This window comes from Ptiloglossa arizonensis, chromosome 1 (assembly GCF_051014685.1).
Source record: "Ptiloglossa arizonensis isolate GNS036 chromosome 1, iyPtiAriz1_principal, whole genome shotgun sequence".
Classification (NCBI taxonomy): Eukaryota; Metazoa; Arthropoda; class Insecta; order Hymenoptera; family Colletidae; genus Ptiloglossa; species Ptiloglossa arizonensis.
In genome coordinates this window covers 2,107,248-2,127,339 of record NC_135048.1, presented here as the reverse complement: position 1 = coordinate 2,127,339, position 20,092 = coordinate 2,107,248, and the positions used below count along the sequence as shown (strand labels likewise).

Sequence of the window (20,092 nt, the reverse complement as noted above, 5' to 3'; positions counted from 1 at the left end):
AGATTACTCGAATTTAAGATTACCTTCGATTTAAAATTTGAAAGTACCAGGTCATTTTGAAGCGACTTTAGATATTGTAATGGCTGAATGCATATTTGTGTGAAATTCAATACGCAGGAGAAGAAGATACGGTATACAGTCGGTCACACAAATATTCGTATATTAATATAATTTTATTTCTATATTTCATATTTTAAGTAAACGTGCAATAAATAACAAAAACATTTTAAGTTATGTTCGAATACAGTTTCTAGATAATAAATACGCAAAAACTTTTTTTATTAGCCCAATTCGAACATTTGATACACGTAAAAAGTTTTCCCATACAATCAAAGGAATTGCAACAATGTTTGTTGGTTTAACGTTAAAGTTAAATACAAAAAGGAACATTAATCGAATGTAGAGAATTTGCGTTTCGAATTTATACGAAATAGGTTGTACAATAAAAGGAAAAATACGTCTTTTAATATGCGATCATTTTATTCATTTTTAAATAGATGCTAAGGACTTCGAAAATGAAGACGATTTCTTACTGAAACTTTTTACTAGCGTATATATGTACCATGTTAGTTTCTATTTTGATAAACGACAATAAAACATTCGGCTAGAAACCTTCTTTTTAACTCCAATACATTTCAATGTATCTTTAATGTATTTTTAACATATGAGAAATGAAATTTTGGAGATTAATATTATTTTTTAAGTACGAGTTACTGGAGTTAAAAAAATACGTGACTCTTATTTTTGGCTGCTCCACTAACCTACAAAGTTTTGTTAAAATCGGCGTCGAATACATTATAAATGTTTTAAATACTTTGAATAGTATCAATTTTATATTCTGTCTTTAGAAAAAGTACAATTCGAAATGTTTGAGATATTTAGTAGATGAATACAACGTCTTGAAATTTACAATTCAGAATATTTATAAATATCATTTGTTATAAGGTGTTTTTGTGGACAATTGTAATGGAAGTAACAGTGAACGTCTAAGACCATTGAAACGAATCGTCCTCGTGACGTTAATTTTGAAAGAATCACATTGCGAAAACAACGGATGTTTTCCTAGAGAAGTAAATGTTTGAAGAACAAACTCGTATTTTTCGTGCATCAAGGTTGCAGAACCGTCTGCGAAGTACTCCGAAGAATGGAAATGCTTGTTTATTGAATACTAACAATAACTTCCTTCACTTACATTTCGTCGGATCTCGTATTTCCTTGCCGAGAACTTTATATGAGTTTCCTGTTCACAATCGAGAAATTCAACAAAGCGTATTATAAGTTTCCTTCGCAAAAAAGTTAAGATTCCATTCTACTACGAATGCAGAGTTTTGACACCTTATAAGATTAAATAACAATTTTATTCTGCAGCTATTGGCTAATTTTTATTTTTTGAACTTAAACAAATTTATCGAGCGGTTTAAAAGCTAGAACTTTAATTGCTATTTCACTTTATAACATTTACAAATTTTGTAAATTTATTGTTTGAATACTGAAATATATCTGCCTGTACTCAAAATTTTGAAAATTTTTAAAAATTCTGATCGACAAAATTAATCGAATCATTAATACTCTGTATTTTTAAGATTAACATTTCGTTATTGGTTGATAAAATAGAATAGCAAATTAATAACGTACAGATTGTTAAAAACAGGGTATAAGATTTAGTCAGAGAGCGTGTAATATTCTCTAGGCTAATTGTAAATAAAATACGTTTGTTTATTTTGTTAATTTTGTTAGGATTTTTCATTAATGAGAATAATATTCGAATATTATACAATTAATAAATATCATAAACGATTGAATTTAATTAATACTATAATTAATAAATATCATATTTTTATAATATTATAATAAGAGATACTTTCTTGCTTTGATATGTTTATTAAGTGATTTGAACAAAGCAAAGAATTTTTTAAAGATCACGTTATTCTGTGATCCAAAGACATGAATCGTATGCAGAAATGAAAGGAGGGCTGTTACAATACTTTTTACAGATATCGAAGTAAGAATATAGTATAGTAATTATTTATTTATACCCTGCACGCGATAAACAGAAAAAGACAAATCACTCGTATTATGAAAACCCAAAAATTGATTTTAACTTAATTGGAGTTACTCTTTCGACCTAAGCTAGCAAGGAGTATTGATTACACACAAGTGAAGTAAGTGATCGTGGATTGGATATAATAAATTAAGGGGAAATGGTTTACATCGATCGATATTCATCTTGTAACTGCATAAAACACCTCAAAAGCTTTTCATTGAAACCGATATTTTTCGAATCGAGGACACTGATATTTTAGAGACTATCGATCTGCATTTTTAAAATATATGTAAATAAAGTGTCTCGCTATCATCTGAATAAGTATGGCACCGAAATTTGTAACATTTTCTGTACGGTTTAGAAAAGTTGTAAAATGAACATTGATTATCGAATTTTACACTTTTAGAAGTTTCTGTTTTATTAAACGTTATTCTATCTTATTTTTTTTAGCGTAGACGATAAGCACACTTATATAAATTAAAATAAAACCTTGAGTAAAACGTGCTTAAAAAAATGACTGTCTAGTGTAAAACACGTCTTTAAAGAAATGAGTAGGAGCAGATTATATACATATTCATTAACAATTTGAAATTAATGAAATTCAATTGCAGTTCATAAAAAAGTCACAGTATATTAATGGAATATTAATTCACTTTTTTGCTGAGAACGCAAAGTTTAATGCGTTCGTAAAATATTGAAACAAATATTTAAATATATGAGAAATATTTAAATGCAGTCACAGACTCGTATTTTAACATACGAATTAATTTTCCGTACTACGCGAATTCGTGGTCAAATATTATGCTAAATAAATTTAATATGTTTTTATACAAATAACTGTCACTATCAAATTTTTATTCAGTAAAATATATGTTATCGCGTTGTCGTAATTCTCTCTTTCGACTTTCGACTTTCGACTATCGATTCAAATCTCTTGTACCCTACCCAAGTCAGTTTTAAACGTATAAATTTCATTTCGTTGTACGGGGCTGGCCTGAATTGCACGTAGGAGTTTCGTTTACCTTCTCAATGTGCTGGAGGGGTTTTAGATAAGTACAAACATGTTCCTCTTTGATAAGAAGGATAGTTGCTTGCGGGTGATCATTCTGGCCCTTGGACATACGTGCATTTATGGTTACACGAATATTCCTGGACTATATATACATGCGGATAGTCAAGTATCGCTAACTAACAAAATACAAGAAGTTTTTTAAAGATTGATTTATTACGTATCGTTTATACGAATTAGTACTACATTTTCCACGTTTAATTAAGAATTAGTCATAGACTATTTAATATTGTTTATAATAATTCAATAACTCCTTGTATGTATTTAAATTTCTTATAACTATGCAAAACATTTTATAATTTAGATAATTATCTTTTTTTACTGATTGTAAAATGGTATTTTTTTAATGAATAATAACACGATAAGTACATATGTACATATTTCTGTGATTGCATAGGAAACAGTAGAAAAAAAATTCTTTTATAACAAGTAGGTAAGTTCAGGTTCTTTTGTACGAGTGTGTTATGAAAAAATGCGTATATTAGTATAAGCTAGAAACCGCTGAAAATGCATTCTATGTGCAGTATATGATCTGAATTTGGCAATGTATCATCAAATAATTACTCTATAAGTGCTTCGGTAAACAAAAGTAGTACTTCCAAGCACAATCGAATCCTAATCGAGTAGATTAGAAAATTTTATGAGCATTTAACTAGAAATTTTATGTGTTTCGTGTTGCATAGTAATAATTGAAACAAATAAATATCGTGCACAATTTGAATTATACTTGTAAGAACCTCAATTCTATTAAATATTTCAGTACTTAAAAATACACTTTTAAAATCTGCGAGTATTTATCATGTCCTAGGAGTAACGTGCGTGCTATTACCACATGTTTTTCTTATATATTTTAGTCTGTTTTTTTTTAAATCTGCAAATAGACACACACAATCAGAAAATTGTTTTAGGTACATTTCAGATTTTTGTCATTATCCTTGCACTGTGTTCAGATGTGCACAGGTACTTGAATTTAAGTTGGGTATTAGTTTAATACATATTTTTTAACTTTTTAATTCAAATTTACCGAGTTGTACCGGAACGTTATCGTTTTATTTGAATTACTGTTTATGTTTTCATTATGTAGGTTCAATTCGTTATTTGTTGCACTTTTATAATGTACGACGAAATGACGCTGTCACACCCCTTATTCTCTTTAAGGGACTTGGCGCGCTGACGACTACACTGCAAGATGTAGTACTGCTATAGCCACCAGACGGTTACGAGTGTTTCAAATAACTTACAAGTTGAATTATGACACGGCGCGTGTTCAGCCGGGTAGACACGATTTTCTCCATGGAAAAAGTGGAACGAAATAAACAATGGCTTATAGCTTAGTCGTTGGCACTCCACCTCCTCGCCATTATCAGTAGGAGGCCATACAACGCTGATCATCCTGGTACGATGGCGATCAATGATAGTCTGATGGACTATCCCTATGTGGCTTGCCAATGGTTCAAGACATAATCTACCCGACGGAACATTCTAACCTTTGATCATCCCGATTCTCTCGATACCGTGACGATGAGATAACCGCTGCCGACCAAAGAGACCGTGCCAGTAAGATAAGATAGTACAAGATAGGATAAGCCATTATAAGTAGATCGAGGCAATAAATGCGATAGAGCGCATCCGCCGAGTCTACGCGCTAAAGAAAACTGATCTCAAGAGATAGCAAAAATGATTGCAAATTTAACTAATTAATTCTTTCTCCGAGAGAACCACGATTGTTTTCTCGGCCAAATTGACCGAGAGGAAATGGGGTCCCCCAGTCTCCCACCGAAGATCGTTAAATTTTCTGGACCAGCTGGATCTCTCCGAACCACCTGCTAGAGATTGGGCTAACACGGATATCACCGCCGCGAGTGTTGAAAAGTTTCTTGACCCTTATACTTGTACAATGAACTGGAGGGACGAAAAAGAAGGGAATGGATCTGCCATCCAAACGTGGGCAACCTCACCGGGCACGGGGGAAGAGGTGGTACTCAACCAGCCTGTTTCTTCACCCTTCCTTTATACGAGTAGATGACAACGGAAGAGTCATCGACTTCGTTGCGGGAAAGCTACTGTTGGGACTTTGCGCGTTCCTTTGTGCGACCGAGGACAGTGGACGTTGCAACCATCAGACCACCGTGGGATACTTCGATCACCCATCGAGCGGTCAGTCCTTTGGAAGATAGCGCCTCGAGGAGCGTCCAGTTTCAAGAGGATCGGCATGGTTTATGACACAGAAAGAAAGTTATAAACAAGGGAACGATTGCCAGAACTTCTCTTTATGGGATCCCGTTGCCTAAATAATACGGCATGACGGTCAAGAGCTATGGAGATAAACTTCCAGGAATTCGGACGGACAATGGCTGTTTTCACGCAATCGATGCAACGCAGCTGCAATCTACGTGGACTAGCCGATGGGGCTTGCAGCGACACCAAGCACGCACGGAGGGGGAGGACTACTCCTTTACTTCCAAGATGCGGCCAAAAAGAACAGACAGTCTTAGATTCGACACCGACGGACGAGTAGACTGAGCAGAACGCGAGCGAATTCACGACTCAAACTATCAACGTTGAAGTCCTTAGATTCGACGCCAAGGAGCAATGTCGATTAAGAGGAACACGGGCGAACTTCAGACTCAAACTATCAACGTTGAAGTCCTTAGATTCAACGACAAGGAGCAAGGTCGATTAAGAGGAACACGGGCGAACTCCCGACTCAAACTATCAACGTTGAAGTCCTTAGATTCGACGCCAAGGAGCAAGGTCGACTAAGAGGAACACGGGCGAACTCCCTCTTGTACAATCGACACCAAGGGACAGTTCGAGTAAGTGGAATACGGGTGAACTTCCGATTCAAACAACGTTAAAGGTCTTAGATTCGACACCGACGGGCGAGTCGACTGAGCAGAATGCGGGCGAACTCCCGACCCAACGATCACGATCACATCAATACATTTAACCTTCGTTTTCTTATATACATATCCATTATCTTAATTATAATTATTAAATTACTTAAACCTCAAACTCTGTAACTACAACTCAGTGTCTCGACCAACCGTTACAAAACTCGGCGCGAGGCACAAAGAGCTACACTACCTGGTGGGAAAGCTACACTCCAATTCGGAGGCCTATCTTAAATACGAGAAGACAACATCGTTCCTTGTCATCCGAACGGGGGAGTGTTCACCTCGACTATTTTGCACGTTTGAATCACGGACGGATCTGCAGTTCCGTTAAAAGGCGAGCACTTTGTAACCGGACTATGGACGAGCTGAAAGCGAAGCACACGTACATCGATCTTGACCCATGTCGTGCTTCTGGACATCGATGTGCTGGAAACAATGGGGCACTCCACCGGGATCAGCACTTACCGGTAGCACTTCAATCTCGCAGTTACAGCTATGGACGCCAAAGGAGTAGAGAGTAATTCCCTAGCTCCAGTTCTGGATCGGTTAACGTCCGCAACGTCACCATTACAAACGAACCTGCACCGCCACTTACATCATCGTTGGTAGCGACGCTATAAGTAAATACTAAGAAACACAGGAACTCGAAACGACCTGCCTCTACCTCCAACAATAATCACCCTTGGGAGCACTCGAGCCAAACACGCGGGCTCATTTTCTTCCGTTCAGGTGCCATGTTAATCGGTCAACGTTACCGAGCAGGTAGTCTACTACCACCGGAACGGCAGTATATAATTATATAATTGCACTCGAGTTACGGAAGCACTCGCCTAAAGTCGTAATCACGTAGATTGATCGGTCTTCTTTACCTTCTCTCTTGTGGTATCGGATTTTTCGTGTCCGCTTGGGCTTGCTTCGAGCTCAGGTTTAAAAGAGATAGCCCGGGCGAACGGACCTGCGTTAGGACAAACACTTGGCGCTGATCTGTTCGCTAGGTTTCGTGGAAGTCACGAGTATCCCTTTACAGGGGGTCTTGCGAGACGACCGAGCGTGAGAATGCACGAGGACGAAAGGGAGTACATGTGGTGAAAGTGAAGAGTGTTTGGAAAAGACAAACGATTAGGATGGCCGAACGTGGACGAATGACTGAAGTAAGAGGGACAGAGGATTAGAGTGAAAGAGAATGAATGTGCGTGGCTATATAGAGTGCGAGAGGAACGTTTGAGACACAGTATGTCCACAGTATGTCCAGAGTATGTAACAGTATGAGTAAAAAGACCGAATTAGGACGGGACAGTGGGAAAGACGCACTAAGACGAAATACCAGTAAAAGACGTAAGCGACAAAGACGATAAAGACGCGTGCCGAGGGCATCAAGACGATAAGCTTAGTCTTATACGCGGTCGATCTACCTTTAGTGAAAAGCGAAACTAATCACCAACACCACGTCTAATACTAATAACACTGTAACTTATAATATACTTAAATATACATCGATACACCGCACGAGTACAACAATTATTTGGGGGTTCGTACGGGGATCAACAATTTTGCACACTCGTCTGTGACCGAAAAACAACACTCTTTCGGTGGTGCGGTGTGTCTTGGCTATCTTCAGTGGCAGCACGTTTAGACTTACGACAATGGGCCATCGATTTCGTCTAGAAGTGAACGTGGAACGAAAGAAACAAGAAATACGCGACAGAGGAAGAGAAGCCGACGCTAAAATTTAGCAATGAAACGAAGGAAGAGAAGGCTTGTCCTTCAAAGTCTTTGACCAACAAATCTACTTGACTATTATAATATTTTGGTTCATAAGCATTGTAACCGCGCGTTGCACGTTACTTCGACCACGGAAGCGACATTACGAAATATATAAATCAGTGAACAAGAAATAAAACACTGTATTTCTTTCCGTTGCTTTCTGTTTTGCCGACGACTAATAGCTGCTCATCTTCGGTTATCGATATACTCAGTGGAACATCGATGAAGCATAAGAGATAATTAACGCGTATAACAGTACAACAGAAGAAGGTAGGTATAAGTTAGAATTTAAGTAGCTTTGAGTTAGGTTAAGAGAAACCACGAAACTACAGGGCGAGAGGTTTCGAGTTTCTGGAGAAAGAGGAGCATGTGACGAAGTCACCGACATCGAGTTCTGTGGACCGGGGAATCGTAATTCCTTCGTAACTGCAAGATGGCTATAGATGCCACGCGAGTACAAATGGAAGCTTGAGTCAAATATCTCCGTTAAGTCGCCAATCGGTTCTCGCTCGCTGTTTACTGCACCTATTCTCGGTATATTTTCCTCCTTGTAGAAAAGGTTGAACGATGATCCGAAGCCATAACTGGGTAAGTAGCATTTCATCTCTTTGCTACTATCAAGTGGGAGAAAATTCTGGGCTGGACATCCCGGTCTGATCAGAATGGTTAATTATAACCTGATGCGCCACCACGATGTGACCTGCCAGTGGGTCGAAACATAATCCACCCGCCAGAACACTCTACTTCCTTAAGTGTTTCGGTCCTGTGGGAACCACTACACTCACTGTCAATACCGCACCATCAAATTTATCAACTAGGAAACCATACTGGACCACAGTTATACATAATAAATTAAGGTCCAAGTAATACTACAAGGAAATGCATACGGTAGGCTAAGGTTGAAATAAGCGAGCTATATTTTCATCCAGTAAACGCATAAGCTTTGCTTATTGGATCACACCTCGGGATTCTGATTGAATCGGCAACTAATCTTTCCTCCATTTTACTAAAAATTTTCAGTAATCCTTTTTTTCAATATTTTCGTTTCTTTTTTTAAGATTCTTTCCGAAAAGGACCAGGATCCTACAACTGAAACGTTAAGAGGTTTCGTAATAAATTCAATCTCTAAACAATGTAATGTTTGTTACAACTACGTGAAATATGGTTTAAATTAAATTAATTTAATCATTCTGTGGTTTAAACTCAACTCATATAACTCGAGGACTTTACAAGTACGTATGTAAATAAGATTTGTGAGTGTATATTGCATTTGGTGATGTTCCTAGATGCAACACAGTGACATTTCTAGAAATCTAAGTGCGCCTAACATCTGAAGAATACCGAAGTTTGTAATAGTGTAAAAGAGCATAATAAAGGAAGTAGACTGTGTCACTTACGGTCGAACAAGTGTCTTTGAGCAGCATGCAAAGATAGCATTGAGTAGAGGTCGACTTGTCAATTATGCTCGTCAATTAGGTTCCATCGGAGGTATTGTGTATTTGATTCAACTGGCTCAAGGCATTCTTCGATTTAACTCTCAATGTATGCTGTAATTTTTTGCTCGATATACTAGTTGAATACCAGTTGAAATATGAGCGATCTCAATATATTTTTCAGGACATTGCTCGTAGAAGTTGAAGATAAACGATGATAATTTTTTAGATTTCCATTTAATCAATACAATATATTTCTCCAGGAATACTTTAGAAATAGTTTAATTCTATTTAAAATATGGACTTATTTGAGATTAAATTGTAATCTATTTTGCAAATTTTTTCTAATTTGAATTTGTCATAATATCATGACACAATGGAATTCTAAGCTAAAGTTCAAGTATAAGAAATCTATCTTTAACTTTCTAGTGTCTTTCTTCTAACATGGTTCGGCTTGAATACGTTTATCGTTCTGATTTGTTTTCGGACGATCAGAAAATTTGTCTTCCATTGTACTGCTGATTTCATAAAAATGTATCTGCAACAAGATTGTATTGCGTGATAGTACAGATTTATGACGAATATAAATTGTAAACAAAACTTCCTCCGAGTACTAATGCCCGTTTCTATGACTTTACGAATGTTTGGGCAGCGAAACGTAGTACTTAAACCCATGCCCACAATCATAACTATGGAAGTGATTCTGTTTGATATACAGGGAGGACCATTTAAATGGGAACATTTAAATCTCTGTTATTTATGGTTCCAGGAAAAAACTCTTCGGTACAAAAGTTGCACTGTTTGAAAAAGTACGTACAAATATTATTCTTTTTCCAAGGTCCTCTTTTTACGAGAATTTAAAATCATTTATATATTCTTAAATAGTACCTTATATTTTGTCGATATGTTTGTACAACATAAATAAATAACTCCAACGATCTTATAAACTATGCTGTTCTGATCATTCAATCGGTATGGGTGGAATTTGTCCCGATGGAGTATTTGTAAAATATTTGTTTTACTAATACCACTTTCTCGTTCGAGTCGCGTGCTTACATGCGGATCGTTTGCTTAAACTATTGTTTAGAAAAATGCGTGTAACGAGGAACATACGTGGAATGGAAGTCCATCACTGTATAAATGCATTGTTCGTCTTAATCGTCATTGGTTTTTACCATGAATAAACGACACTTAAGTTTCGACTAACATACGAATACTAAAAAAGGAACAGCATGTTTATTTGTAACGATAATTCCAATGAATCTTCTCAATGACGAGAAACATAACATAAACAAATTTTTTAGTACGAATCAGTAGTGTACTAATTAATAGTGTAATTTTTTAGTATGAATTAGTAGTAGTTATTAGTAATCCAAGTAAAATCACATCATACTTGGTCTTGTTTCTATCGGTAAAATTTCGTTAATATGTTACAAATAATTTCATAAGAATAAAACTAAAAATTAAAAAGTTTCATTTTTTATTAAGTCTGTGATCTTTAAACGACAACAGTTTGTGAAGATAGTGATGATTATAGAACAAATAAAATTTAGCAATGAAACGAGAATGTTGTTTAATTCATAAGTAGTTAATGTAATCACAAAGAAATTAATGCAACCTAGAATTTGTTTGCTTAAATAAAAATATTGAAGAAAATTGAGAAAGGATAGCCATACGTGTTTTGTAATAGATTCGGTGAGTATTACAATTGAAATCCCTATCATTTTTCAGTAGAAAATGTACAATTATGAATTTGTTAGTGTACCAGTACTATAGTTGCTGAGTTTCTGATTATTTATATGATTGCACATTGTAACCACAGCGGACATGGTTTTACATGCTTCTGCAGAATGCAGAAGTAATTTTACAATATATCGTTGCAGCGAATTGTTTCCTATGTCCCAGAGCCGTTGGAGACATTTCTAACTTATGCTCGTAAATAAAATTGCTTTCAGAAGTTCTATGTAGGTACAGATCAAAGTTATAGTTGTTTCAAATGCTATTTCTGTAGTCTATGGCCATCGAGAGATACGCTTACATTGACATTTTTAGTCTAATACATCGTTCGTAGTACATATGCTGTACGTAGAAAGATTTAGAATACTGTTGAGTTACTTTTAAGCGGAAAATTTTATATATAAAGAAAAATAAATTTTATTTTTCTTCTCTGACAAACTTGTCTATCTATAATTCGATGAGGAACAAAATAACATTCAAATCCAATTTAATTTCTGTACATTCTGTGGATAATATTTTTTTTTCTATAAATAACAGTATATTTTTGTTCAAGGATCGATGGAGCTTAACAAAATGAGCTCAATCGTACCATTTTCTTTTCATTTTATTCGATAATATTTAAAATAATATTATTTCGAAAGGTATTCATTTCAGGATATATTTACATACTTTTTATTTTATTTAAAAATATTAAGTAGACGTGCTTCTTAGAGAAAGAAACTATTGACATTATAATAGTATATTTTCTTTGAAGTCATACAACTTTCGTAAGCAACATTTCTGCCTCTTATTTAAAATAATGAAGATATTAGGGTGAGTGAATCACCCTGTATAAGGTAATTTCCAGACAATTTTAAGAACGATAGTGTTTTATTCTAATAATGTTCTTTTTGAAATTAAATAATGGTATCTTATCTTTTTGAAAGATAATGATATCTTATCTTTTTTGAAATTAATAATGAATATCTTATCTTTTTTGAAATTAATAATGAATATCTTAATAAAAATAAAGTAATGAAATATAAAATTCTATATAAAGTAAGATTCTAATAAACTTTTTGTAAAAATGCTACCACATAACAATATTTCCCTGAATATGTGGAGTCAATAGTTACAGTTATAATTGTGATAACACAATACTTTACTGGAATTATTAAAGTAAAATAAAAAAATCAGCGACCTGTAAATGCTAATTAGTTTCAAATTAATAACGAAATAGTACTATGATTTATGTTAAGAATTATTTCGTGAAGAACTATTATATGAGAACTATAAGAATTATTATGAGGAATTTAACGTCCCTTTGATGTTACTGCTGTCATTGAACATGAAGCTAATAGCCTAGTACCAATAAATTGTGGGGAATATTACGGGTGAGCCTGTTACAGATGAATAGTATAGACGTTATGTACGAGACTATAAAACGGCAACATATGACACAGTAAATTTTATTCGCTGGACGGTAGCTGTCAAATGTAACGGGGATCCTGAATGGACGATGCTTAAAATAGGTATGCGTATTATAATTTGTTTCGATACAAGACTAAGTACGAAACTTGAAAAATAATTTATCTTAAACACATATTTTGACTTTAAACGTTAAAAGCGAATTATTGTTAAATTTATGTTATTTATGGAAATAGCTTTAAAAATGATACATTTTATAGTTCTTTTTTATAGTGTTTATATTTTTTTTTTAGATAAGAAAATGCTTGCGTTCTGGCACGTTGGATTCGTCTTGATATCTGCTAGCCGATTGGCAAAACAAATTATTGGGTTATGCATAAAAAAGGTTAAAGCTGATCTTGAAAAGTTTCATAAAAAACCTCACAAAATATTAAATGCTGTTATCATGAAAGTTCCTCGAAATCGTACCACCCATGACAGAACAAATTTTCAATAGCAATCACACGAATTTTGTTTGAATAAAGATACAGTTATTTGTTTTTTCTAAATATATGTTTATAGTTGTACACGCTACATTTTGTATAAGAAAACGATATGATAACTTCCTTTGTATAGATTTATTTGCAGCCAGATAAGCTATCACGTATAAATACAATACATTAAAATCTCCGGGAGATTTAAAAAACTGGTATTTACATATAGATTGAATTTTTCATTATTTACAGTTTTATAATGTCAGTTGTTTTTAGTTGAAATTTATCCATAGATTAATGCTAGTCGACATGATATATCGTAGCCCTGGATGGTGTTGACAAGAGATAAGCGGATGAAACACGCCTATTTGTCGTTGAATTTTTTTTTTAAGGTTTTCGGTTTTGCCGCTCGTAAATTCTCGTTCGATCTTCCCCTTACGCCGAACAGCAAACAGATCATGATATTGATACGATATGTCGCTCTTAGCTATAAAATTGTTTCCAAAGAAAACTTGTCAATGTCAGACTGCTTTGGCCGTCTTGTGTATAGTTACGTTCAAAGTACACGTTTCAAAATTGTAACTGTGTACACGATGCAGCAAACATATTTTAATAAATTGCAAGTAAATCAGAAGACAGAATGAAACTAAAAGCACAAATAAATCTTTATGACGGAGAAGGGAACAACGTATTTGGTAAAATTAATCGAAGAACGTATTTCACGAAACAATTTTTGTCAAGAAGTTTGGTAACTTTTTTCTAAATTAAACCCATTCATTGAGTATGAATGAAACAATTATAAAGCATTTTTAGTTTACAGTTTTACTATCGGTGGCATCCTAATAACCGAGTTCTTTTTACAAAAGTTTTATTGAATTCAGGTTAGACGATTTTGGTTTGCTTTTCTCCTAAATATAGTTCATACAAGTTAGAAATGTATTTTGGATGATTACTTTGTTATGTCACGAAATTAATCCCCACTAGTAGGAATGCCGATGATATAGAATATTTCACTAATATCATTTTGTTGTGTTTCTTTTTAATTTTATTGTCATTTCCGAGTAAACTGTTTACTTCAGCTTTTGATAAACATTTTCCATATCATCGTCGAACCACAACCGTGTTTGATTTACCTTTTATTCTCGTAGAATATTTGCCAATATTCTAAATTTTAATCTAATAATTTAGAAACATGGTTTTTAAAAATTTTTAAAAAAAATATCGATTCTTTTAAATCACTTGAATAGGGGATCCATTCAAGAGGAATGTGAACAGTATCGAGTAATTTTTTTCGATCGTCTGCCTTACAAAGACCGACTGTACACATAAAGCTTCTGACCTTATACGGCTTATAGTTTCTTCCAGGACTAATCTTTCAAGCTCCCATCCATAGTAGTGCCAATAAGTCGAGTGTACTCCAGTTTGTAGTTATTTGGAACTGAGTTGAATTTATTTTCTCGTCGGCAAATATTAAAGCAAACTTTTTTACGAGTTCTCGTAGGGATTTTGAAACACGTATGTGACAGATACAGAAACACTTTCCGAGGAGTATTGATATCGTTCACGCGAATGGATAAAAGGCAATACCTGAAATACTGGGCCATTTTGATGCGAGAGTTTGTTACCATGGAAACTATTAATACACGCTCAACGCAGTACCGCGGGCTGCTATTTGATTTCTCTTTCTCTCGCTTTGTATTTTTCTTTCACCCTCCTGTACGCGTGTATCTTTTCTATTGCTTATGCTTTTTTGACGAAACTCCGTGTTACTCCAAAGTAAAGGGAATTGAAATGTGCGTACACACCTCGAATAAACAGAGGGGAATAACATCGATGTGGATGTTAAATTCGAACCTTTCATTGAAATCGTTATTTTTCAATTTAGCTCTAGGCGTCTTTCAGTGTTCTTTAGTCTCTTCAAGTTAATAAAAGATTCTATGTGAATTTACCGTAAGCAACATAACAAGATGTATCTTGTTACGCTGCTTATAGAATTAAAATTTATATACATGGTATCTCTTTGTTCCTGGAAATATTGTTTCATCTTTATCGAAGTATTCAATTGTAACGTGTTATTGTCAAATTTACCGTAAGCAGCATAACAAGATGTATCTTGTTACTTTATTATGAAATCAGATTTTCATCGAATTTATAATATTCGAAATTTAAGGTATTAGGAAGAAATGCGATTTCTTTATTAATTGTGCAATATTAGTAAAAATATTTACAGGAACTGTCAGTTTTGTTGGAAGAATTATTCAAGCTCTAGAAGCGGAACAATAGTGAAACACGTTGGAAGTTTAGATGATCTTTGTAAATTAATAAATTGAAAAAGTATTACTCTTTGTGCAATAATTATAATATTACGTTTAGAGTACGTTGTGCAATTGGTTATACATAACAGGTGATATTAAAATTTATATACATGGTATCTTTTTGTTCCTGGAAGTATTGTTTTATTTTTATCGAAGTATTCAACTGTAACGTGTTATTGTCAAAGTATACGTAAAATGTCAAATCTAAGCAATTGATAATATTTTTTAACAGAATCTCTCGTAATAATAATAATAGTTAATATTTGAACATTTCTATTCTTATACATATATCTGATGCGACAATTTGTTAACGTTTGTACATATTGGACAATTACAATCCTGTTTTATTTTTTTAATAAATTTTAATTAAAATGTTTATTTAACAAAAAGCCATTACTTTGAAAGAAATTGATTAGTCTGTATTATAATCTCGCAATACTAATTTAATTATATATCTACAAGCTCGAAAGTATGCACAGAGGCACGGAGAGTATTCTGTTTTACAAAACGTTGTTCACAGTCTTATAGCAGCTCATTCTGCACAGAATTAATGGCATTTGAAATTCAGGTACGTAAATGCTGTCGCGCATTCGGCAATAAAACAGACAGTGAAAAAAGTTACACGGGTTTTACGGTGTAACTTTTTTAAGGTATTTTCATTTTACATTCGAATGCCATACTTATTTGTTTGTTTGCTTAGCTTCCATGCATGGTACACTACGATACTATTAAAGTAAAAGTTTTATTTTTTATTATATACATATTGTATTCACCTTTAATTGTGTATACTTTTTATTAATATATTAATGTTTTACCAATTCTTACGTTGTATTAGTCTATTCTTTATAATATTTTAAACGCGTTTTTAAACCGTATAAACTACTATGTAAATGTTTGTTAAATAATTCAATCAGATTATCGATTAATATCGTTGTAACGAGTTCTTGTGTAATTATACCATTGCTATATCGTATTTGATTTTGGAGTATTAGTAGTACTATCTTTGGTTTGAAATATTTTAAGTTATAAATTATAGACGATCAACTTTAATACGCCAATAAAATATCCGTACACTATAGGAAGAATGTCAATTATTGGTATGATTTTATACCAGAAAATTACCATTCCTTAATCAATTTTATTAATTTCACGTTTTGATATCTGAGATCAAGAGATCAATCGGTGCGTCGAATTAAACGAATCATCGAGATATCGTTCACTTTTCAACGTGTTGTTAATTAAAAATGTAATAACACTTGTTAAATATCATCCTATAATGTACCTACCACCTTGCGGAAAGAACTGGGAGTAGATACACTTGAAAGTTTCCTCTCTGACGACTCCCGTGGGACATTCTGCCTTGAAGCCACGATATATTCTCTTCAGCTCGGCCTCGGTGAATCTCGTTGCTCGACAAAGGCTCGCCAGAGAATCCGGTCTATATCGCGGCGTCTGTTCCTCCTCGTATTCCGAATCTGCAAAATTAAAATAAACGATTCCGCTGTTAATCGTGGAGGAAGAAGTTCTTTTACGTTTTCCGCGTGTTGCACACGGAACTATTTATTTTATTAGGTCTCTGTGCAGCACCGCCGTGACATTAGAATTTTCGTATCAGCACGTCGATACGGTACGTTCACAAAAGCACTCTAGCTACAGAATCATGCTATTATATATATTCTAGTACAGCGTATATTACGAACTATGATGCTGGTTAGAAATAACAAAAAGATATTTTATATAATTATCGATTAATTCCTTCTCCTTCTATCGAATCGTATTGTTGTTGTGTACTATATAGGATAATTTTTACATTATTTTAATTTCGTCTGCTTTCTTTAGATGCGAGAATCAATTTCGTTTAGTACGCGTTCGTTCTTAACTAAACGGTATTGATTACTTTCTACATTCTGACACGACCAGTTGACCCTAACCGATGTCAAAGGTTCTGTAAGACCCTTGGTACCTCCCTATCATTGCACTGTGAGCGAGTTCTCTCGAAAGAGGGGACGTGAGACACAATCCTCTTGTTAGTGGACAGAGGTTCGGTGTCGATGGGAATTTCTTCCAGATTCGAAGTGTTCTTACATCAACCGCTGTGTCAGGATACGTCACGGCCGTCCCCATTAGCGACAGAACTAATCAAGGACGAAAGAGTCTGAATCTGTTCGTTTGTATGTTATTTTCCTTCATATTAGAAAAACGAATTCCTTTGTGCAGATCTTTAGCGAACGTGATACAACCCAGGGGACAGCCATGGTAATTATAGCAACTCTCGTTTGTAGGCAACCGAATTCAGCACGTTCGTTTCCATGTATTCGGAGGAGCTATCCATTTTTTTGCAAGCGTTGAACTTTTTTACGAGGTTAAGGCTCGCATGTAACACCCGACGAGGAGAGAAAATGGAATATATCGAGTGTAATCGAAATAGAGCAACCAAGAGTGTTTCTGTCCTCTTTGCGTTCAACGATCGAAAGCCAAGAGCGATAAGGCACACTCGTAGGCTGAGTCGCTCGCTAATGAAAATTTAAATTTTTGATAATTATGCACATTATTAACAACTTCGCTAATTTCAATCAGTTTGAACCGTGTTCGAGGAGGAAAGTCACTTATAATAGTTCCATTAACTCGTGATTAAGGGTCGCTCACTTCTAGTTTCGAAGTCATAGGAATTAGAAGATAGCAAGAAATTAATAGGTAACTGGAATTTATTTTTAAGCTAGAATTATTTAATCATAATTATTGTCTTGAATTCACACCTAACTCAGACTGTTACTTTTTATTCCGGAACACTCGTGAACCTTTTTCCTTTAACGTATTTTAAGACCATTTGAACTTGTGAGATCATTGTTAATGTAAATATTTGTTGAGCAACGTTTATTAGCGTTTCAGAAGAAAAAGTATTAATTATGGTTAAGCTTAGGTTAAGTTTCACAAAAGCAAAGAGGGGTCGGGCCGCCTATCCTGCCATAGTAGTAGCAATAGATTTTAATTGAGCTCCTATTTCAATGTTTATGCGAATATAAAGCTTGGAGGCTATAAACCTAAATTTCTGAAGTCAAGATCATCCGGTGGTCACGGTATATCAGGTCATTGAATTCGTCTTAATACGAATTATAATAATATGGAGCAAAAGATGTATACTGCCATTTAAAAAAATGAAGATGACCTTAATTTTTTATAATAAATAAATTTTCTTCGTCATTTCTTATACTTAAATTTCTAGCCGACCAGAAACTGATTAAATTTGTCTGAGACATTTTTTCATCGGACTGTTAAAAGTACTTGAAAAATCGTGGCAATAGTTGTGTACCCACACAATGTATTATATAATATATAACTTCTTTTGAAATGAATAAAAAATTCATTTTCATTTATTTCTAAATTAAATTTTTATTAAATTATTTTTGTTTCTGAAAAGGATTTTATTTTCTTTTACTAGTAATTACATAACCAATGCTTTCCTAGCATATTGTAAAGAACTAGAAAAAATTGTTGTTTTGTATTAGATATAACTAATGTATATTAGTAATATGTTGAAATTACAATGGGGCTCTGGCTGCTGCGTATTTCTTACTGTCTTTAAGACTCTATTATTTCTATTTTTTAAGACTTATTATCTTTTTCTATCTTGCCACCTCCTTCCTTATTTAGTCCACATGTGTCTGTAACTGCCGCGACGAATAGTGGACCAGACTTGAATGTGTGCTCGAGAATAGGTGTATTCCTTCCACATTTCTCGCATTCCTGCCACGGGACTTTAAGTCAGCGCTAAGTAATACCTATTACGATTCAAGTTTCGAATAATCATACTTTGAAAATTCAAAATGAAAAGTTATAACCTATCGCTTCGGAACACTCGCAAATCTTCCTCATTTTGTACATCGATGATAAATTATGGAATCATTGGACTTTGTTTCTGAGGTAGATCGTGTCCTAGGTATATTTTGTTAAAATATATATAGATTAGAGGAAGCCTAGTACTTTAAGATAATTGAAATCGATGAGGTTTTTATTAACGTGCATAATTATCATTTTTATGTTTTTTATTGTATAGAAATTTTATTATACGAAACTGAGTCGATACACGACCGCATTCGAAGTATTTTTAATAATATATGTAAGTTACTTGAATGGCTTCCAACTACGTGTAATTAAATATAGTCCGAATGAGGTCATGCTTTAACTTATCTTCATTGGATTGATCTCATTAATTCATCGGTAATATTCTCGGAGAGGTATATTATTAAACATACACAGTTTAATTTTGAATGGTGAATGAAATTCAATCACCTGTATGAAAATATCGATCGTTTGTATTGATTGAATAAATTCAGTATTTTCATTGTTCGTGAACGAGAGAAAATTGATAGTGTACGAGCAATCGTATAGTTACTCGATAATGTTTTGAAAAAGGAAAATGATGTTTCGAAAGATGTAATTTTGAAATGTTCAAATTTTACATAATTATTCGTAATTTTATGCTTTGCGTTGAAGTTCGAGATATGGAATAAATTATTTCATAATATCGAACCGTACATATAGTAAATTATAAATTTTGTTCGTATGGAAAACGTGTTCAATAGTTGTGCGTAACTCAATATTATATATGTAGTATCGTGATTTTAGGATAGGTTTAGGAAAATGTAGCTTTAAGAGAACACAGTTTTAAGGATCGTGCCAGGAAGAGGGTAATCAAAGAGAAAGCTGGAGTCGGCAGGGGTCGAAGACTGGCGGCCCGTTGATGCGTTGGTAAAATTTGTCGAGCAGGGTGCAACAGAGCGTGTGGTCGAAATTAGGGAAAGCGAGTAAGGGCCTTTTCTTTTTCGGAGGGCAAAGCAGTTTTGAGCCGAGAGTCCTGAAGCGCTCTATAGAGTTGTATCACAGTCACCTTATTTACTATTATCTAGCTATTGTCCAAATATTAATCATTTATAATGAATAAATTATTCTAGG

At 34.2% G+C, this 20,092-nt stretch overlaps 1 protein-coding gene across 1 annotated transcript in view; it reads right to left on the bottom strand.

Annotated features, from left to right (window-relative positions):
* LOC143146596 (Kv channel-interacting protein 4) overlaps positions 1–20,092 on the bottom strand; it is a 72,072-nt gene that overhangs the window by 37,131 nt on the left and 14,849 nt on the right. Inside the window, exon 4 of the mRNA XM_076311038.1 lies at positions 16,426–16,614. Coding sequence (XP_076167153.1) covers positions 16,426–16,614 — 189 coding nt within the window. The remainder of the gene's footprint in view (positions 1–16,425; positions 16,615–20,092) is intronic.